Source organism: Dermacentor variabilis, chromosome 9 (assembly GCF_050947875.1).
Source record: "Dermacentor variabilis isolate Ectoservices chromosome 9, ASM5094787v1, whole genome shotgun sequence".
Classification (NCBI taxonomy): Eukaryota; Metazoa; Arthropoda; class Arachnida; order Ixodida; family Ixodidae; genus Dermacentor; species Dermacentor variabilis.
Window position 1 is genome coordinate 149,882,808 of NC_134576.1, and position 22,746 is coordinate 149,905,553.

At 48.4% G+C, this 22,746-nt stretch overlaps 1 protein-coding gene across 19 annotated transcripts in view; it reads left to right on the forward strand.

Annotated features, from left to right (window-relative positions):
• Positions 1-22,746, forward strand: part of Wnk (Wnk kinase) — a 541,117-nt gene that overhangs the window by 362,866 nt on the left and 155,505 nt on the right. For all 19 annotated transcript variants that reach the window (XM_075670005.1, XM_075669987.1, XM_075669988.1 and 16 more), the window contains one exon: positions 1,064-1,381. In XM_075670005.1, the coding sequence (XP_075526120.1) occupies positions 1,064-1,381 (318 nt within the window). The remainder of the gene's footprint in view (positions 1-1,063; positions 1,382-22,746) is intronic.

Sequence of the window (22,746 nt, forward strand, 5' to 3'; positions counted from 1 at the left end):
TTATTTTTTTTTCTGCAATCTGATACAGTTAAACCCACCAGATAATTTGATTCATTTCATCAGTCCTGTCATGCTCAAGTTAAAAGAAGTCGACTGTATCTGAAAGTTCTTCTTCATCATCATCAGTCTTTTTTTATGTCCACTGCAGAACGAAGGCCTCTCCCAGCGACCTCCAGTTATCCCTGTCTTGCACTAGCTGATTCCAATCTGCACCTGCAAACTTCCTGATTTCATCACCCGACCTAATTGTCTGCCATTCTCAATTGTGCTTCCCTTCCCTTGGCACCCATGCTGTAACTATAATGGTCCACCGGTTATCTTCCCAATGCATTACATGACCTGCCCAGCTCCATTTTTTTATCTTAATTTAAATTAGTATATCAGCTATCGCCATATGCTCTGTGATCCACACTGCTCTCTTCCTCTCTCTTAACATTCTGTGTAACTTAGTCGGGGTTGAAATTGGAAAGTCAGAAAAGGAAAATGCCTATACGAGCGTGCTCTTAGAACCTATGCAATGTGCTGTGCATATGATCTAGTGTCTTCTAAGACCATTTCTGTTTGTGAGTTAAACCTTTATGTATGACTATACATAATAGTTCATAAAAGTGGCTTGTTAGCCGTGTTTGTATGTTGTACTTTGTAAGGGTATACCAGCAAAGAGAAAGGCCACAAGAAAAAATTGTGACGCAGAGAAAGGAACAGGAACGGTGCTTGGTGGATATCGTTTCTAAGAAATAAAATCAGGTTTAGTCCAGCATTCTTCTCAGTGTCATGCCTCACGATTTTTTCTTATATTCTTTCTGTTTGCTGGCATACCCTTGCAATGCCTAGCAGGTTATTGGCCCGCCTACAGTGCCTTTTTTGTTTTCTGGACATTTGTCACTTACAAGATGTACCAGGACACCAGTGCCAGATGCTGTGATACGCACTCCTGTCCTGTGATAGTGCACTGCCCAGGTGCTTGCTACCTCTCATTCGTGCTCTCCTACTGTGTTGGTAAGGCTGCACGTGTTTCCAGTTGCTTGTAAGTCAGGGTTGGTGAGCATTGTGCCTATTTCAGGCTGTCACTACTGGCCACTTGGCTCCCAGTCCTGTGGAGGAGCAGGCACCCCCATTCCCACCCTTGACACAGCCAGTCATCAGCACCAGCCCGCCAGTTCCCATGGTGCAGCCTCCGACACCGGTCGCCAAGGTGGTTCCTGCTCAGGTGATTCCAGAAGGGGATTCCAGCTCACGGCTACCCTCGCCATGTGGGGACGACAAGCAGGCACCACTGAGCTGCCCTCTGGTGCCTTCCTCCACTGCTGTCGCTGCTAACGCTACTACCGCTGCTGCCACACCCCCCTCCTCTTCTGTCGCTAGTGCTCTTCCTACGCAAGTGAGTAGAGGTGATGCAGACCAGGCTGGTTGGTCCCTGCCACAACCATTACAAACAGAAAGTTGTTCTAGGAATGTGCAGACATTTATAAGGGATACTGTCAAGGTGCGAAGTAACTACCGTATTTTCCGGATTGTAAGTCGCATCTTTGTATAAGTCAAAACCCTAGTTTTTGCGAGCTTTGAAGAAAAATTTGTATGTAAGTTGCACCAGTATACAAGATGTACCTATTTCAAGTCAGTTGGCATAATGAAATTATACACACATGTAAACTGATTGTGAAATGCCAAACAGAGCCATTTCAAGGCACTAAATTTCTGTAAACAAAAATTGTTGTGAGCCACTAACTCTGATTAAAAAAAAGATCTTCAACCAACACTCCTTTTATGCACAGTAAACCAATATTTATTGCAGTTCACTCACATCAATTAAGGCGTTGCCCTCCGACACACTGTCAAAAACTTTATCCACTTCTGCCGGCAGCATCCCTGTGTACCCATCGTTGGCCTCTGAATAACCTTTACGCGAAGTTAACACATCGCTGGCATTGCCTCTGCAGCACAGCATGCTCGGGATAAACAGGAAAACGAGAACAATATGCGTAAACCAGCCTGAACACAACCATACAAAAAGCGAAATCGCAACTGAAACCCAGAAGCATTGCAACTTCTCGCTCCTGCAACTGATGATGATGATAACCGAATGGTGCTTTTTGTAACAGGTGTATCACGGGTGCTACACTATAACAGCAAAAATTTTTTCGGCCTTTTGGTATTTATTGCATCAGTTCTATGGGTTCAACCTTTTCTTCAAGAAAAGCTTAACTATAGCAGGTAACCGTAATATAGATGCGAAATAAGTTTGCACGTGATGACACGGGACCCTTAAGGTGAGAACGACGAAGTTCGTGGTTGCACGCGCGCTCTCTGAGGACCAGCCATCGCTAAAGGCAGACGCTTTTTTGCCAATCTGTCAGTGGTAAACTGTCTTAGTTGTAATAGCTGGGTGACATTTCTGGTGGAGGTGCGGGGTACGGTCGATGTTAAGATCTCCGGGGCATACCCCAGACCTAAGCCCGGCGAGTAGTCCAGCCGAGCTTACCGCTGTGCACATATGTGCCAGCCGACGTCTCCAGGGACTCCAGCCACAGCACGGTCTGCTACCCGAACGAACTAGAATGACGAACCAACCACCTCCTGCCACTCCTGCAGCATCGCACGTTGTCGTCAATCACATCCGGACGCCGAATCTGTTCCACGGAAGTGCTTCAGAGGACGCCGATGACTGACTTGACCATTTTGACCGGGTTGCCAACCTCAACGACTGGAATCACGAGCGTAAGCTACGCTACGTGTACTTCGCTCTTGAGGATTCCGCGAAAACATGGTTTGAGAACCATGAGGCGACACTGACGTCATGGGCAGAATTTCATAGGCAGTTCCTCAATGCCTTCACCAGGGCGGACAGGAAGGAGAGGGCGGAGTTAGCGTTAGAGGTAAGAATTCAAGGCCCGAATGAGCGAGTGACGGCATACGTAGAAGACGTGAATCGACTTTTCAGACGTGCGGATCCTTCTATGACTGAAACTAAGAAGGTGCGCCATCTCATGCACGTCGCCAAAGAGGAAATCTTTGCTGGCCTCGTTCGAAATCCGCCGATGACACTTGCAGAGTTCCATGACGAAGCCATTACTATGGAAAAGGCCCTTCAACAGCAGGCCAGGCAAAACAACCGTGACACCATGATTTCAAGGGAGCTCTCTGCCATTACCCTCGGTAACGACGTTGGCGCCTTGCAAGAACTCATCTGGGCTGTCGTCAAGGAGGAACTGCAGAAGATGCAGATGACCACTACCCCTGTGGGACAACTTTCTATTGTGGAAATGGTGCACGTCGAGGTCCAACAGGCCGTTCATATTCCTGGATAGTACGAGGCACCACAGCAGGGACCGCACGCCAAAATAACTTACGCTGAAGCAGTACGCCATCCGCCACCCTCAAGTGCGTGCAGCATGGTACACCCCACTTAACAAATGGGCGTAAGCTTCAGGCCGCCTCACAGCGCACCGTACATCGCCAAAGCAAGGACTAGGAAGAGCAACGTCTGGCACACCACAGACTACAAGCCCCTTTGTTTTCATTGTGGCGAAGCCGGACAAATCTACACAATGTGTCCTTATCGTCATGTGGGGCTCTGTGGATTCTCGCTGAATGCACCTCGTCCACGACCTGGTGAGCGGCCGCATGAAATAGAGTTTCATTGCGAATCGTCGCAGTGTTGATCAGCGATGGCAGGAGCCCCATTCGTCGTCTCCTGCTCGTTACAGGTCACCATCACCAAGCGCGGGTCGGGAAAACTGAGTTCAGCGACCTCTAGAGGTGAGGCCGCTGACAACGACCATACGCAAGATCCTCCAGTACGACGACAATGATGAAAACGTAACGACGCAGATGTACAGATGGAGCCAAACACCTTAAGAGAGGTAGTAACGTCGAACATTCCCGTCACCATAGACGACGAAGAAATAACGGCGTTAATCAACACTGGAGCGGACACCTCAGTTATGAGCATGGACCTTGCCTGCAAGCTGAAGAAAGTTTCGACCGAGTGGACTGGGTCTCAGATTCTCACTGCAGGAGGCCATCTGCCAACCTCGGTAGGAAGATGCACAGCGCGAGTGGGCATTCGTGGGTTTACGTACCTCGGAGATCTCGTTATCCTCCCAAGCTGTTCGAGGGACCTCATTCTGGGAATCGACTTTCTGCAGGCTAATGGAGCTGTGATTAACTTACAAAAGTCGCGAGTAACGTTTTCGACAGCCGAGGCCTTAGCAGGGAGCAGCACTGACGACACGTATGTCAACGCCTTGAGGATTGTTGACGAGAACATCACGGTGCCGCCAAGGAGCAGCGTAGTGACCCTCGTCACCTGCAATGCATTCGACGGCTATGAGGGTATTGCCGTAGCAAATACCCCGCTGCTGCTCGAAAGACACATCTGCATCGCCCGGGGCCTTGTTCGAATACAGCATAAGTGCTCGCAAGTTTTGTTGACAAACTTCAGCCATGAGTATCGGCACGTCCCTCAAGGTACAGCTGTGGCATTCCTGAACGACATTGCTGACTTCTCCGACATCGACACGTTACAAGTGACTCCACCGGATGCAACAACTCACGCCAGCCTGAATACAGTAGAACCCCGCTGTTACGTTCCTCACTGCTGCGTTTTCCCGGCTGCTATGTCGTTTTCATCTGGTCCCGGCATAGCTTCCATAGGATCCAATGTATAAGGAACCCCGCTGTTACGTAGTAGCTGTGAAAACATTCCCGCATGATGCGTCGCAACCCGAACCCGCCTGGGCTAAATTAGGCAACGCGCTTCAACCGCCATTTTGGTTTTTGACGAGTTTTGACCGGGCTTGGCCGGGCTTGGCTATGGAACTGGCTGGAAGAAGCCGCACGCCAGTTTGAGAGGCCGCCAATAGATGGCCATACGTGAAAAATGCTCTCACTATCACTGTGATTACGGTCACCGCATGGTTTGTTGGACAGGTCGACTCATGCAGGAAGGAAACTCAGGAGAGGCCCTGACGTCACTCTTTGTGAAGCTATAGCTAAAGGGAAGCCGGAAGTTGGCGTTGCTCATGGCGTTGCTCCGCCTATCGGGCCAGCTCTCCTCTCTTGTTTACATTTCTCACGAAACCACGCCGCGCTGCGCGCTCCGCAGCAATACTAAACAATCGTTAGCACGTTAGCATGATTACGCCAAAGAGGGCAAAATTTCCCGCGGATATTCCTTCGTCCATTGCCATTGCCGTGGTGCGGTGACGATGAGGAGCACGAGCCGCACGATTCCGGGGAGTTGCCAAATCCTAGCTTTGGAGAAGCCGTCGCGGCTCTGGACCTCCTCCGCAGGTACGTCGCACCTCACAGCGACGCTGACAGCAATGTGGCCTTCCAGGCTATTGAGAAACGTGCGGCGATTTCTAGCGAGCGAAAGAAACGGCAAGCCACCATTCTGGACTTCTTTAAGGTCTAAGCGCACTCTATGGAAATAAATTGTCTACAGTTGAAGCTGCACTTTTTTCATTCATTTTCGGAACTTTCCTCACTGTTGCGTTTTCCCGGCTGTTACGTTTTTTTTCCTCGGTCCGGTGAAAAACGTATGAACGAGGTTCCATTGTACCCGCGTCCACATTAATGTTGACTTAGCAGATGTACAGAAGGATCAGCTGCTGGGCCTACTGACAGAATTCTCCGGCTGTTTTTCCACGGAATCCAAAGTCCAGCGCACTTCCGTTACGCAACACCGAATCGTTACAGAGTAGTCGGCGCGGCCTGTTCGTCAGCATCCGTATCGTGTGTCACCTATGGAGCGGGAGGCGATTAAGCGTCAAGTTCAAGAAATGCTAAATGATGATGTCATCCAGCCGTCGACAAGTCCTTGGGCATCGCCTGTCATACTAGTAAAAAAGAAAGACAACACACTCCGCTTCTGCATTGACTACAGACGGCTTAACCGAGTCACTAAACGTGACGTTTATCCCCTGCCACGGATCGATGACGCTTTGTACCGTCTGCATCACGCTCAGTTCTTTACTTCGTTAGACCTAAAGTTAGGCTACTGGCAAATCGAAGTGAACGAGCGTGACCGTGAAAAAATGCCTTCGTGACTCCCGATGGACTGTACAAATTTAAAGTGCTGCCTTTCGGTCTCTGTTCCGCTCCTGCTACGTTCCAATGAATGATGGACACTGTACTCGTTGGACTAAAGTGGCAGACGTGTCTAGTGTACCTAGACGACGTTGTTGTGTTTTCCAGCACGTTCGATGAACATCTCGCCCGGCTACGAAGTGACCTTACCGCAATACGCAAGGCCAACCTCACCATCAAGCCTGAAAAATGTTACTTTGGCTTCCAGGAACTCATGTTTCTAGGCCACTTAATCAGCTCCCAAGGAGTATGACCAGACCCAGAAAAGCTCGCTGCCGTTGCTGAGTTTCCTCGTCCTAAAGACAAAAAGGCTGTTCAGCAGTTCCTGGGCCTCTGCGCTTACTACCGTCGTTTCGTTGAAGGCTTCTCAAGGATTTCTGAACCGCTCACAAGACTGACGCAACAAAATGTGCCCTTTGCGTGGACGGAAGACCAAGAGCAGGCCTTCACCGAATTGTGTAAACGCCTTCAATTCGCTCCAGTGCTGGCGCATCTTGATGACACCGCGGCAACTGAAATACACACCGACGCCAGCAACGTAGGACTCTGGGCCATTCTGGTTCAATGGCAAGATGGCGCAGAATGTGTAATTGCGTACGCGAGTCGTAGTCTGACAAAAGCAGAAGCTAATTATTCAACGACCGAAAAAGAATGCTTAGCAGTCGTGTGGGCCATCAGCAAGTTCCAACCCTACTTATACGGCCGGCCATTTCAAGCGATCAGCGATCACCACTCGCTCTGCTGGCTTGCTAATCTACGAGACCCGTCAGGTCGCTTCGCTTGTTGGAGCCTCCACCTCCAGGAATACGACATAACTGTTGTCTACAGATCCAGCCATAAGCATAGCGACGCTGACTGCTTGTCACATTCTCCTATTCCCTTGGCATCCTCCGACTTGGAGCTAGATTTGCCGTTTTTTGGTGTTGTCGACGTGGTGTGCATGACTGACTATCAACGTGCAGACTCTGAGCTGCTTCCAGTCATCCGATATCTCGAGGGAGCTGACGTGGTTGTCCCACGCCCACTTTCACGAGGATTGACGTCGTACTGCCTGCGAAATGATGTCCTGTACAAGAAAAATTTCGAGAACAGCCAGGAAACGTTCCTTCTCGTCGTTTCGACGGCACTGCGCGAGGAAGTTTTACAGGCGTGTCACGATGATCCCTGTGCCGGCCACGTAGGCTTCACAAGGACATTAGCACGCATACGGCAAAAATACTGTTGGCCACACCTATTTTCGTCGGTTCAGCGCTATGTGCGAACGTGGCGTGACTGTCAGAGGCATAAAGTTCCACCCGTCAAGCAGGCCGGCCTCCATCAGCCTTCGGATCCGCCTCCGGCGCCATTCCAGCAAGTGGAAATGGACCTTCTTGGTCTGTTACCCACGTCAGCCTTGCAAAATAAGTGGATAATCGTGGCAACTGACTATTTAACTCGCTATGCGGAGACGAAAGCTGTGCCGCGGGGAACTGCTGCTCAAGTCACCAGCTTCTTTATCCACAACATTGTGCTTCGCCATGGTGCACCCGCTGTACTCATTACTGACCGCAGTGCAGCGTTTACAGCGGAGTTATTGCAACAAGTCGTCACACTAACGCACACCGACCACCGAAAGACGACAGCCTATCATCCCCAAACTAACGGCTTAACAGAGCGCCTAAACAGAACATTAGCCAACATGCTCTCCATGTACATTGATGTGGAACAGAAAACATACGATGAAATTTTGCCGTACGTCACGTTTGCTTACAATACCGCTGTGCAGGAGACCACCGAGTTTACACCATTCAAGCTTGTTTACGGACGTCGCGTTACAACCCCCTTAGATGCCATGCTCCCGGTAGACCACGGAACCACAAGGAATGACACCACTGAAGATTTCGTCGAGAAAGCCGAGGACGCTCGCCAGCTTGCTCAGAATTGCATCCGCACCCAGCAGAATACAGACGCCTACCGTTACAACCGGACCCGACAAAATGTCCAGTACTTACCAGGCGACCGCGTGTGGGTGTGGACACCTATCCAACACCGTGGGCTATCAGAGAAATTGTTGCGCTGCTATTTTGGCCCCTATGAAGTTGTACGCCGCCTCAGTGATGTGAACTACGAGGTGGTGCCTCAAAACTCTGATCCTGGTTCGAACCGACGCCGTCCCTGTGCTGAAGTCGTCCACGTAGTACGGATGAAGCCGTAATACACACACGAGGGATAAGCAACCCTCACAAATCGCTTCAGCATGGTGTACATTCCTGTATGCTTTTTTTTTTTTTTGTCATTTCATGTTGGCACTCTTGCCCATTGTGCACGCCTGCTGCCCTTGAAGCAACCGGGCCGGTCGCTTTCGAGAGGGGAGCAATGACGGGAAATAAGTTTGCACGTAATGACACAGGACCCTTAAGGCAAGAACGACGAAGTTCATGGTTGCGCGCGCTCTCTCCAAGGGCCAGCCATCGCTAAAGGCAGACATTTTTTTGCCAATCTGTCGGTGGTAAACTGTCTTAGTTGTAATAGCTGGGTGACAATAAGACCTCTCGCCGGCACCTATATCTCGAAGGCCACACTGGCAACCTTCACCGCTGCTGCCCTATGGCTGCCACCACACAGCCTACACAGCGAATCCTAGGAGCTAACATCTGTACCCGTGGTCGCTTCACTGTTAATACAACATTAGATTTATTTCAGAATGTTGCTGCACATTGCTTCTTGTACTCAAAAAAAAAAAAAAAAGATGTACATATTTGTTGTGCCAGTGTGCACGTTTTTATGCATAACAGAAATCCCCAATAATTCGAAACGTTTAATTTGAATTGACACATAATTCGAACTGCCCAGCATAGTCCTTGTAATGACGAAGATCGCACAAACGTTACTTGGACTGCATGGTTCCTGAAGTGAGAAAGATAAAGACAAAAGGATTGGTGTCGCTACTTTGGCTCACGCTGTCATTTAGCCGGGACTGCTCAGCTGCTCTCTGCGCTGGACCCGCTAACCCGTTAACCGTCAATAAACCTTGTAGCATTTGGTGGAGGTGCAGAGTATCGTAACGCCTCGTCCTGGAACTCCGGAGCTGCACTCTGCCCACCACTACCGCCAAGACCATGCCAGACAACGCCGGTGAGCGACCCACTTCAACTGGACCAGTCACCTGCGGTACCGTTTGTCAACGAAACCCAGCTACATTCAGTCGCACCACTGATGCTGACGTCAACAACTGGCTTTCGTCGTACACGGGTGAGCATCACAACAAATCGGGCGATTTGACAAAGCTCACCAACATTATTTTTTATCTTGTGTATGTCGCTTCTAGTTCTGAAACCATGAGGCCACTATTGCGACATGGAATGAATTTAAAACTGCTTTTGTGGAGGTATTTGGCCATCCAGCCATGCGAAAGCTTTGCGCCGAACAGCGCCTCCGCCAACGAGCGCAACAGCCGGGCGAGAATTTCACTAGATATATCAAGGACATCATCGATCTCTGCAACCAAGTATGCCGCACCATGACTGAGGAGAGAAGATTAAACAAATCCTCAAAGGTATTGAAAACGATGCTTTTCAAATGCTCCTGGCTAAGAATCCTACTACCGTTTTAGCCATAGTCACCTACTACCAAAGCTTCGACAAATTACGCCAGCAACGAGCGCTCGTTCTCACGTGGCCTCCCTTTCCAGTTTGGCAACTGCTCCCGGACAGACTGATGACAAGTCTCTGCTACCTCAAATCAAAGCCTTCATTAGTGAAGAGGTGGCCCACCAATTCTTGCTGCTCCCTCTCACCCAGGAGCCTGTCCAACCTTTGTCCTCAGCTGTGCAGCAGGCCATCCGCGACCAAGTTACAGAGGCTTTTCCACCAGCATACCAGCACGCTTCGGCTGCTGCACCGCTGACGTACGCTGAAGTCGTGTTGAGTCCTAAACTAACAACCCTTCCCTACCTGATACCACCACTGTGTCCAGCACTTCTCCCTGTGCCTCAAATGCCCCCTCAGTACTTACGGCCACAAGATCCATGGCACACACGGGACAATTGGCCGATATGCTTCTCCTGTGGTCTCACGGGGCATGTGGCGCGCTTTTGTCACCGCCGCCTGCCACGTCCGGATGTCATTGTGATCGACACATGCCTTCAGCCTACCAGGATGCTGATTCGAACCTGTCGCCAAACTTCTGGACCTGTTGCCAGAACTTTAGCAGCCGCCATTCACCATCACCGTGTCGCTGTTTGATGTCACCGATGCGTCATCACCCGCCTTCCAACGAGGGAAACTAAGTGCTGTAGCTTCGGAGGCAAGAGCTGCACAATTGTCGAAATGCCCAAGACCTCCGCTATGGCCGCAAAACATTATAGAAATGCAAGTTGAAGGAGCTGCTAAATTCGCACTTGTCGACACGGGCGCTGCCATTTTCGTCATACGTGAGGCTCTTTGCTGTGTAAAGGGGGTTTATTTGGGTCGTAGAGAAGCAGTGACCAACACGGCAACAGCGCAGCCAGCGAACGAACTGGGTACGAGCCACGCGATGGCAATGGGGCTTTTTAGCCTGCCAATCTTCTTCGTCACAATCACCCTCGGAATTGAAGAGTAGCCATCCTGGCGATCTAGGAAGAGGTGGGCGGATCGTAGTACTTCTTCAGCCGGTCAATGTGTACAGTCTCTCGCCCTCGTCAACGGAGATCGGGAGATGGCGATACGGGTTCGACCATGCAGTTCACTGGTGATGTTTGTGCAACCACGCGTTAGGCCCCGTGGTACTTCGGGAGGAGCTTGGACGAAAGGCCAGGAGCAGCAACAGGCGGGACCCAAAGCCACGCGAGTGAGTCAACGGGGAAGGGGTGAGGGGGAGGATTGAGGTCATGGCGCTCTTTTTGGCGGCACTGTTCAGCAGATGTCAAAGAACGGGCCAGCTGTCGGCATTTCACGGCATGCTGAGCAATCGCAGAAACAGGTGAGCATTCAGCAGGGTCCGGCCGGTACGGGAGAACAGTATCAATGGTGCTGGTTGGATGGTGGCCGTAAAGCAGAAAGAATGGCGAGAATCCGGTAGTGGCTTGAGAGGCAGTGTTATATGCGTAAGTGACGAACGGAAGTACAAGATCCCAGTTGGAGTGGTCAGATGCAACATACATTGATAGCATGTCACCAAGAGTTCTGTTGAATCGTTCTGTTAAGCCATTGGTCTGTGGATGATAAGCAGTAGTAGTGCGGTGAATAATTTGGCATTCAGATAGGAGTGACTGCAGGACGTCTGAGAGGAATACGCGGCCCCGATCGCTCAACAGTTCACGAGGGGCGCAATGGCGGAGAACGGAGTTGTTTATTATGAACGAGGCGATGTCTTTTGCTGATGCAGCAGGCAAGGCGGCGGTTTCAGCATACCGTGTCAAATGATCTACGGCCACAACAATCCATCGGTTGCCAGCGCCAGTAGATGGAAGAGGCCCGTATATATCTATGCCGACGCGGTCGAATGGCTGAGCTGGGCAGGGAAGTGGTTGGAGAGATGCGGGACACATTTGCGTCGCTGGTAGGCAATGCAGGAACACACGTATTTGTGGACGAAGGTGTACATCCCTCGCCAATATCGTAGGCGAAGCCGTGTGGAGGTTTTTGGCGCTCCACCGTGACCACACTGTGGGTCAGAATGAAAAGCGGAGCATAAATCTTGTCATAGGTGGCGAGGCACTACTAAGAGCCATTTGCGGCCGTCATTGTGGTAGTTGCGGTAGTATGAAAGTCCGTCGCGGATTGTGAAATGCTGCACCTGTCGGCGTAACGCTCGAGGTGCCGAAGTTGCCGGAGGATTGGACAAAATGTCGAATATCATGACGATCCATGGGTCTTTTCGTTGCTCCGATGCCATGTCCTGGATGTCAAGTGGTGAGATGTCATGTCTATAAGTAGAAGTGCTGCTGCCTGAACTAACTGGAGAGCGCGAGAGGGCATCGGCGTCAGAGTGTGTGTGTCCAGAACGATAGACGACACGGATATCATAATCCTGGATTCGGAGGGCCCACCGAGCGAGGCGGCCCAACGGGTATTTTAGGTTGGACAACCAGCAAAGAGCGTGATGATCCGTCACCACGTCAAAGCGTCGACCATAGTGATACGGACGAAATTTTTGAAGAGCCCATACGATAGCCAGGCACTCTTTTTCTGTGACTGAGTAATTGGCCTCAGGTTTCGTAAGGGCACGACTAGCATAAGCGACTATGTATTCGGCATTAGTGTTCTTGCGTTGCGCGAGCACGGCACCAAGGCCGACACCACTGGCGTCAGTGTGAAGTTCTGTAGGTGCGCTTGGATCAAAATGGTGCAAGACTGGCGGAGACGTGAGGAGGTGACGAAGAGTCGTAAAGGCATCATCAGAGGCTTCCGACCATGCAGAAAGTTCATTGTCGCCTTGAAGAAGTTGGTTAAGTGGTGCGATCACTGTAGCAAAATTGTGAACGAAACATCGAAAATAGGAGCATAGGCCAATGAAGCTGCATAGTGCTTTCAAGTTAGTGGGCTTCGGAAATTCGGATACGGCGCAAAGTTTATCAGGATCAGGAAGAATGCCTTCTTTGGAGACAACGTGGCCTAATATAGTCAGTTTTCAAGCTGCAAATCGACACTTTCTTAAGTTAAGCTGGAGACCAGCATTCCGGAGACAGGTCAAAACTTGATGTAAACGCCGAAGATGGGTCGGAAAATCAGGGGAAAAGACGACAACGTCGTCGAGGTAGCAGGGGCAAGTGTGCCACCTCAGGCCACGTAGGATGCCGTCCATTATGCGTTCGAAGGTGGTGGGCGCATTGCACAGACCGAACGGCATCACAGTGAATTCATACAAGCCATCTGGTGTTACAAACGCGGTTTTAGAACAGTCAGCGTCAGCCATGGGCACCTGCCAGTAGCCAGAGCGGAGATCTAAAAAGGAAAAAAACTCCGCTCCTTGCAAACAGTCAAGTGCGTCGTCAATACGTGGCAGCGGGTATACATCCTTTCGAGTAATCTTGTTAAGCCTTCGATAATCGATGCAAAATCGTATGGTGCCGTCTTTCTTTTTAACTAGGACGACTGGTGATGCCCAAGGACTACTAGAAGGCTGGATGACACCGCGATTGAGCATATCGTTCACCTGGTCATTGATAACGCGTCTTTCAGTCGCCGATACTCGGTAGGGACGCTGTCGAATTGGTGCATGGCTCCCAGTGTCGATAGTGTGCGAAACAGTCATTGTGCGGCCGAGTGATGTTGCTTGGCAATCAAAGGAGGAAGAGAAGCCTTGGAGCAAGCGAAGAAGTTCATCGCGCTGCGCCGTCGTAAGGTCACTGGCAATAGCTGGCGTAAAAGAACGCGGTAGTGACTGTGGACGCGATGCCTCGAGAGCAGCAATATAAGTGGAGTCATCCATCGTGTCAAATATTGAAGATGAGGTCAGTGGCTCTGCTCTGCCAAGGCTTTCACGGCGGCGTAAAGTAATTGGTTCAGCCGATGGGTTTGAGACGAACATGAGAGAGGCGCCAGCTTGGAACTCGAGGACAGCGAACGGCAGTGGTAGTGAACGGCGGCGAACTAAGAGTTCAGACGGAGCAAAGAGTACTGTGCCGTCATCTACATAGTCACAAGAGATACTGACAAGGGTGGAAGACCAGGCAGGTATAACGGTGTCTTCTGAAACAGATTTTGCGGCAATGGTCCTTATGGTCAGTGATAATATCAGTCGAAAACTGAAACAGCTCGATTTCGGCGCGGGCGCAGTCAATGATCGCATGATGTGTGGAGAGAAAGTCCCAACCTAATATGACGTCGTGTGAACATGATGGCAACACGATGAATTCTATGATATAGAGGACGTCCTGAATTACGACACGAGCAGTGCAGGCACCGGATGGCTCGATGTGCTGCGCGTTGGCAATTCGAAGAGACAGTCCAGAAAGCGGCGTCGTCACTTTTTCTATCTTGCGGCAAATACGGGCATCTATCGCTGAAAGTGCAGCGCCGGTGTCGACAAGTGCTAGCGTCAATGTTCCTTCTATTGCGACTTCAATAACGTTCTTCGGGGAAGTGTGAGGCATTATACATTTCGCCGGCACCGCAGTTCTCGCCTCATGAACTGCGATATTTAGTTTTCCTGGCGCAAAGGGCTCCTACGCCGGTGCATGGGGGAAAGCGAGCAGCGGCGAGGAGAAGGTGAACGGCGAGCGGCGGAGAATGCGGTGTCGACAACAGGAGGAGATTCAAAGGTGTCAGAATAGTTGCGGCGTTGTTGAAACGTGGCGCATATGGACGCACATTGTTGGGGATGTTCAGTGTAAGGAGGCGACAGTGACGTGCTACGTGTCCAGAACGGCCACAATAAAAACAAATCGGGCGATTGTCTTCCGTGCGCCAATGATCTTGAGGTCGTGCATACTGCACCAGTGGCCGGACTGGTGCGGATACGGGCGGGCGCAAAGGCAGGCGAAGGGGACCGTAGGTCTGTGGTGCAGGCCTCGAAGCGACTTCAGCGTACGTCAGGGGAGCGGCAACCGGAGCCTGCTGGAGAGAAGGTGGAATGTGGTGGCTACCTGCTCCTTGATGACAGATTGGAGAGCGGGCGCCAACGGAGAATTCGACTGGCCGTGTGTATAGGGAATCAGAGAAAGCTGACGAGCCACCTCTTCACGGACGAACTCCTTGATCTGTAGCAGTAGTGACGTGTTATCCGGGAAAAACAGCCAAGCTCGACATTGAAGTCGCCTGAGGAGGAGATTGGCGGGTGGCTAGGCGTTGTTTGCGGAGTTCGTCGAAGCTTTGGCGGAGACTGACGAGTTCAGAGACTGTCGCCGGATTTTTCGCCAACAGCATCTGGAAGGCGTCGTCTTCAATGCCTTTTAAGATATGGTGGATCTTCACGGCATCAGCCATTGTGATGTCAACGCGGTTACAGAGGTTGACAACATCTTCTATATAACTTGTAAATGTCTCCCCGCACTGTTGCGCACGACTGCGCAAACGTTGCTCGGCGCAAAGCTTGCGAACGGCGGGGCGCCCGAATACCTCCGTCACATTAGTTTTGAAGGCTGGCCACGTCGTGAGATCACGTTCATAATCGCGGTGCCACACGCTGGCGACACCGCTCAAATAAAAGGATACGTAATTCAGCTTTTTGGTGTCGTCCCAGTGGTTGTGGATGCTCACCCGGTCGTAGTCAGCGAGCCAGTCCTCTACGTCATAGTCTTCGGTACCGCTGAAGATGGGTGGGTCACGTTGACGCAACGGGCCGGGGCAGCCCACGGTAGTCATAGGGGCAGCGGGTTGTGGTTGCGGTGGTCCTTCTTCCGGCATAATGAAGACAGGCTGCAGTGTCCGGTTGCGAAGTTCCAGAATTCCGGTTGTACCCAGCAGCTCCACCAATTGTAAAGGGGGTTTATTCGGGTCGTAGAGAAGCAGCGACCAACACGGCAACAGCAGGTAGGGCGCAGCCAGCGAACGAACTGGGTACGAGCCACGCGATGGCAACGGGGCTTTTTAGCCTGCCAATCTTCTTCGTCACAGCTGTAAGATCAGAAAGGTTACCACATCACTTTCTGGCCTTGTACTTCGTACTGCCACCACAAAGCTTGCCGAATTTTCAGCTGCATGCACCGCTATTATCGTTATTCAGAACGTACTTTACACAATTGAGTTCCTTTTGCTGCCTTCCTGCTCTCATGATGTCATCCTGGGATGGGACTTTCCTTCGCGCCACAGAGCCGTCATTGACTGCGCCCGTGCCGATTATTGTCACACTGATACTGATCTGTCGCAAAGTGCCTCAACACCAATCCCTTTGTTTTGTCCATCTGCGCCCGACGCCCAGGTACTCTTCACAAAGGTACCAACCGGGAAAACCGGGAATTCTCAGGGATATTGAATAGTGTGGAAATACTCAGGGAAAATTCAGGGAATTTGTGCTTCTATCAGGGAAAATTAGCTGTAATTTTATTGAAAGGGAATGAAAGTCGCAGTAATGCTGGCTCACATAACAGAGAGGGATCGTAACGGATCGTCTTTTGATGCTGTGTTATCGGCTGGAGGAGTTGCCAGTGTACAGTTAATGTCTGACTTTCTCGGACACCCGACGGCTCCGCGGCACCATCACATACACCATAGAATCAATGTCTAAGAACGTCTGAAATTTCGGACGCAAAAGCCCTTCGCCGTCCGATTTTCCGGACTTTTTGTTGTGATCGCAGGTCCGAAATGGCAATAATCAGTCACTACTGCCGCCGTTTGGTTACCTCGCCGCCGTCGTAAACGCTAGGCCTACCTGCTTCAGCGTTCATTATTAAGCTTCTTGCTGTCGGCGCCGTGTTTTTCATTGAAAGAATTCGCCGCTGTAAGCAATGGCACCAACTCCGTCCTTGTGGTCCTCGCAATTGGCTTCGAAGCTCGGAAAGTACGGCGCGTTGCATAATGGGGGCCGGTTCCTAAAGGTCAGCTTTGCATCCATACAGAAGTGCTATGCGGTGAAGCAGAACAAGCGTGGGAAGAGGCAATTGTCACGGGACACAGTATCTATTCCTTAGTTATACACGCTTCCATCCACCAGCTCCTGTTACAGTACAGGCACCGATATGCCTAATAAGCGTGCTGGTAGGCCTTTTCGGATGTGCCTATGGCGATTTCAGCCTTTAATGGGAGTAAAAGACATGCATTCATTTTTTCCGACTGTCCAATTTTACGGACGTTTTCGCAGCCCTTAAGGAGTCCGAAAAATCCTACATTGACTGTATAGCTGACAAAGAAAATGCCTGAAATCATCTGTGGGGCAAATGCGCGGTGGAAGGAGGGCGAGAACAGAAAAGACCTATGCATTGAGGAATGAACAGAAGAGGAAGCCTGCTGCCGCTTTTTTCAAGGAGCTTGAGCTCAAAAAACAAAGTGTTGGCTGATGCCGGGATGCAGGTGTCCCTCATCTAAACCGAAATAAACTCTTTAAAGCAGTGAAACGCAACACTGAGGCATTGTGCGCAGGCTGAGAGTATGTCAGAAGAGTTGAGGTTGACACACCAGCTGTTGAGAATCTCATTTGTGACAAAGTGCGGGCCTCACACCAATGAGCTTGCTGTAAATTGATGAAAGTAGCTCGTATCACCTTCAGTCACGGTGTCCACATTTGTAGACGCGACCTGTTTTTGCCATTTCTGTGCAATGATAGCAAGGAATAGAGCATGAGCATTAAGCTTACGGCAAATTGAAGATTCTGATAACCTAAATTACTTCCATTTTGCTCCTGAGTGATATGTATCGTTACAGAGTATCGCTTTGGTGAAGGCACCACCATGTTTTACATGACACTTGATGTGGGGCATGTCGGTAGCAACCTTGAAATGTATATATATTTTTTCTTGTAATGCTTGAGGTTAATCAATAACTTGTACATGTAATTTGAGCGGGTGATTTTATCCTTTTTATGAAGAAACATAGCATGACTTACTTTACAATATTCAAATATTTAGTTACTGTGTAATTATAATGACTCATCATAAAATGCTCAAAGAGTCATTCTATCACGTCAATTTGCTTTCAGTGCAGTCTCAAGCACCACCTACGTTTCACACATACGTATCGACAGTCGAGCATAATTCGTGACTGAAGTAGATATTCAAAAACATTTGTTTATGTATGCATCTCGTTTTATTTGTATTTGAGAATGTTCCACTCGATTTGCAATGAGTTATAATTTTTTTTCAAAGATATTTTATTCGCTGTTCATTTTACCAATCCTTTGCTTCAGATTTCTTTTTAATAATATGATACTTTTTAATAAATGATACTCCCTACTATTCAAACTGGATTAAGTCATTTTTTAGCATGCTTACTAGAGAGTGACAGGATCGGGTGACATAGTGTCAGCCTGTCTTGACGTAAAACAAAGTTCTGTGTCACTGAGGGAATTTTGCGAAGGCACTCAGGGAAAACCTGGAAAACTCGGAGAATTTGGGAATGTCAACTTGGTAGACATCCTGGCTCATGCCCTCATCTACTTTTCTTCACCTCAAACCTCTACCACTTCTATTTGCCGTTCTTGACGTAACCGCTGACAGAACAATTATGCTAGTACACAACCATTCGCATACTCGCTCACTCTCCTTCGCGACGAGTCCCTCAGCTCTGTTGAGCCGATTGACATATCTCAGTGCTTGGATGTGCCGGGCTCCTCCTCTCGAGCCGCACACGGTCTAACCTTTCGCTCTCTCTCTCTCTCTCTGTATATTGTCACGTGGAGTGACGAATGAAGAACACAGTAGCAATACTGTGAAATACGAAACTAATTTTTATTGGGCAAACCTGTGCCCAAGAAAACAGGCTACACTTAAAGAACGGTGACAACGGCGAACACAGTCGGCGTTCGTCAAAAATCTGATCAGTGGGTCAAGCGTGTTGGCTTTTATAAATCAGTCATCGAATGTTTCAGAGTAACCGCTGGGACCCGCGTGCCTTTCACAAAGTTCTACACCATTCGCATCGCGCATACATGTAATCAGATTACACAAGGTTCGGCTACAACAGACAGCGGATAGAAGCATCAATAACATTCTAGAAACTTCCAATACATGTAGACGCGTCCTGCTCTGAGTGATAACATTTCTTAGACATTAAAAGCGCTCACCCGTAAAAGATAAACGAGTTCACGTGTCAATATACATATATATATATATATATATATATATGTGCTTCTGTTATAAGTATATTTAATCGACAGGGACCTATTAATCAATCACACATGGTGAACCACGGGGCCGGAAAAATGAGCTGAATTTAGATTTATCTCTTGCAACTACAGTAGACTCTCAATAAACAGAACTCCAAGGGACCGAAAAAATTAGTTCCATTTAACAGGAGCTCGGTTTACTGAGAGAGATGTGCAAAAGTGCAGATTTATGTGCGTGCACTTTTAAAGTTATGCCCTTAAACCGGCGAGGGTTTTTCGATTTCCCGATCACAAGCAGCTTCAACTTGTCGCTGCCCGACATGTTCACTCCTACAAGAACAGTCAGTCTTCCTTTGCTCAGTTTGCCACCTGCGCATTTCTCACCTTTGAAAGCGATCAATTTCGTTGGCAGAAGCTTAAAGAAAAGCGCGGTTTCATCTACGTTGTAGATGTCGTCGTCCTTGAATTGACGCATAATCTCCGGAAGTCGCCCTGCGCACCAGTTGCGACATGCTATCGCATCAGCTGCTGCGGCTTCTCCTGCAATGGTATGAAAAACGAGGCCGTTTCTGTCTTTAGACCTTGTCAGCCAGCCCTCACTGCACAAGAAGTCTGTTACCCCGAGTTGAAGGACAAACTCTTCTGCCTTGGCACGGATTAGTGGTCCGTTGATGGGAATGTTCTGGCTCTGGGCTCTCCTAAGCCACAACAAGAGATACTTCTCAAGTTCTTCGTGGTCGCCTTTTTGCAGACGCTTCCTCTGGGGCCCTAATCGCGAACTTTCGAAGACATCCCGTAGCTTCTCCTTGTCGTGCAGGATCCTCGTTAAGCTGCTTTTCGGGACGCCGTGCTTTGTCGCCAGCGCCGACTTCATTTAAGAGCCACTTTCGAAGTCAAGAATAATGTCCATCTTCTTTTCTAACGTAAGCGCATGGTGTGCGCGCTTCTGTGCCGCCACTGAAACAACAGAGGCTAGGCCTCAACTTCGCGAGCGCTTACAAGCCACCGATGTTAGAAAACGCCAATGCGTACCACGACGAGTACCACGACGGCACGAACAAGACGGCGGGGGCTAAGCCCTGTTACCTCGGTGACTTGAACTGGCGAACAACTAGAATAAGAACTGCGCTAACACAACACAAGAACTGCTTATTCATTGTGCACACACGGCTGACTACCAACGAGGTGAGGCTTACGACTAAAAACAAGAAACAGCTGGAACAGGAAACAACTGACAATGGGTCTGCCAAGAAGTTTCATTTTCGCTTCCGTTTACACTGTGATGCGGAAATTTTAGTTCCAATTACTGAAATTTTATTTACGTTATATGAATATAAATCCAGCCAAACTACAGGCGACTGTTCCATTTAAGCGGCAATTCCGTTTAAGCGATTTCCATTTATCGAGATTCTACTGTATATAACATCTCAAGATGATACAGAGGCAAAAGGCAATGAGTACACCCACAGTGGTCTCGGATCGCACCCACTAGCAGCAGTACAGCGTACATAAAAAGGCACATTTGCTACAAAGAATTTAAATAGTTCAACAAAGAATTGTACTTGCTGTTTAAGTCTACAACATAAATGTATCGCTAGCTTAAGTAATAGTACTGTCGAGCTTATAAGTGACGACATACAATCAACATAAGTTACTTGCAATATTCACCCACACACAAACAAATGGACTCGCCATCCCGGCCCTGCGACAGTGGAGTCCAGCGAAGCTGCTAAAAACCACCACTACAACTGCTGAGGGGGGTATACAATGCTTTAGTGATTTATAACGCCCCCACCCTTCCCACACACTCAATTTCTACCTGATTTGATATCTGTTGAGTTCACAGTTATTTCAGGGCAATGGGATTTTGCAAACAAAATGGGATTTTTGCAAACAAATGGGATTTTGCAAACAAAATTTTTGTTTGCAAAACACATTCATAAAGCTCCGAATAGCTTATATGCGTAATATACTAAAAATATAATTAGTTCTTTATCTTTGAAGTTTGACTACTTGCCTACATATTGGTGATAACGCACCCTTTATTTTCGCCAAATATAAACAAAATGTATTGTTTAGTTCATGGAGGATATCGCTGAAACAAGGACGGAAGGTGTTATGACACATGGAAATAAGGAAAGAAAAACAACGGCTTATTACTATTTGCGCTTTTAACCGGACCAGGAATGTAAAAATTTTGTCACACATTGCAGTTACAATGGCCCCACTCCACTTTCCACAAGATATGAAGCTGTTGTATACTACAGCTATGTCGAGACACTGGGAAGCACAGTTGATAGCGGCCATATCACACGCTCTAATGCTTGAATAAACAAATTTTTACAAAGGCTGTGTTTGATCCAACTATTTCGCACAAGAAGTTTCCATTCGGCACCACCAATTTTCGCTAAATTTGGTCTTGGCAGCTTTTATAGTGCTGCTAGAGCAGCGGGCTCGATTCTTCCGCTCTCGTTATACACGCTCAAAGCCGGTGGAGTGCTCGCATTCATAATTTATTACGAAAGCCATCTATTTTGAACTTCACCTCCACATCACCCATTAGTTTGTCCTTACAGTCACCAAAATTGACGAAGCTGCCTTCATTAGTTCAGTGAGGACACCAGCTGAAACTAATATATCACGCATGACAAAGTAAGAACAGAAAAATGAGGGTTCAATGATTATTCGTAACGCGTCTCGATAACCCAGAAATATTCAAACTATGCGACACATTCCACTTGAAATGCTGCCTATTCCTTCAAAATATAAAGTATCTTAAACTCTCTTGGGACAATAGCAGTAGCGTGATAATTTCGAACACTTGTTCACAATTTTTCGATGCTGTATTTGATCAACATGCATTTACCATCGCACATAAACTTGGCGTATTGTTTCTCTTATGTTCGCACAATTTTATCTCAGTTGCTGTACTTATGCAAGCGCAGCAGTCTAAATCTTACAGCGCTCATAAAACAGACTAATAAGGCTATGGACCACTTGCATACCTATTCTACTTGAAAATGCGCATTTAACCCACCCATTTGGAGCATTGCCTACACCTTATCCATACTATGCCCCTAATTTCCCCTAGAAATGAAGGAGATGCTTTGCTTTGCTCATCAAGAACACTGGAGAAATAAACTGCAAATCTCATAATATCCACTTCAGTCACGGCATAACATTTGCAAACGCAACTTATTTTTGCCATTACTGTGTTGTCGTTACAAGGAATAGACAGTGAACATTAGGCCGTAAGTAAATTGCATATTCGGATTGCTTAAATTACACCCATTCCACTTCTGAGTGAAATGTATCGCTTCAAACGACTGCTTTCATGAAGACATTGCCCTCTTTGACGTCCCTTCAAAGAGGGTAATGCCTTCGTGCAAGTGAAGTTGGGGGGGCGGTGGGGGGGTTGGTAGCAATCACAAAAGTTGTAATGCTGGGGCCCAATAATTAACCTTTGCAAGTAATTTGAGCGGGTGATTTAATATATTTATAGAAGAAATGTAGCACGACTCGCTGCACAATTTGTGAATATTAGTTACTATGTACTTACGATGGGTCACTATAAAATTCAGAGGCATTCTCCCACCTTCACTTGCCTTCTATATGGAGTCTCCGGCACCTTGGGATAAAATTGATAGAAATAGCTCATCTTAGAAAATATTTGCTTCTCTATCCATCTCGTTTTTATTCATATTTGAGAATGTCTCACTATGAGTTTTAGGCATTTTTTCCAATATATCTTTTTTTCGCTGTACATTTTCCTAACTGCTCCCTTCTGTTCTCGTTTGGAATAATGTAAACACTACCCCTTACTATTCAAGCTGGATTAAGTTTTTTTTTTTTTTAACATGCTTACTAGAGAGACACCATCGGGCGACATGGTGTCAGCCCGTCTCTTAACGTAAAACAAAGTTTTGTGTCGCTCAGGGAATTTTGCAAGGGCACTCAGGGAACCTGGAAAACTCAGGGAATTTGGAAATGTCA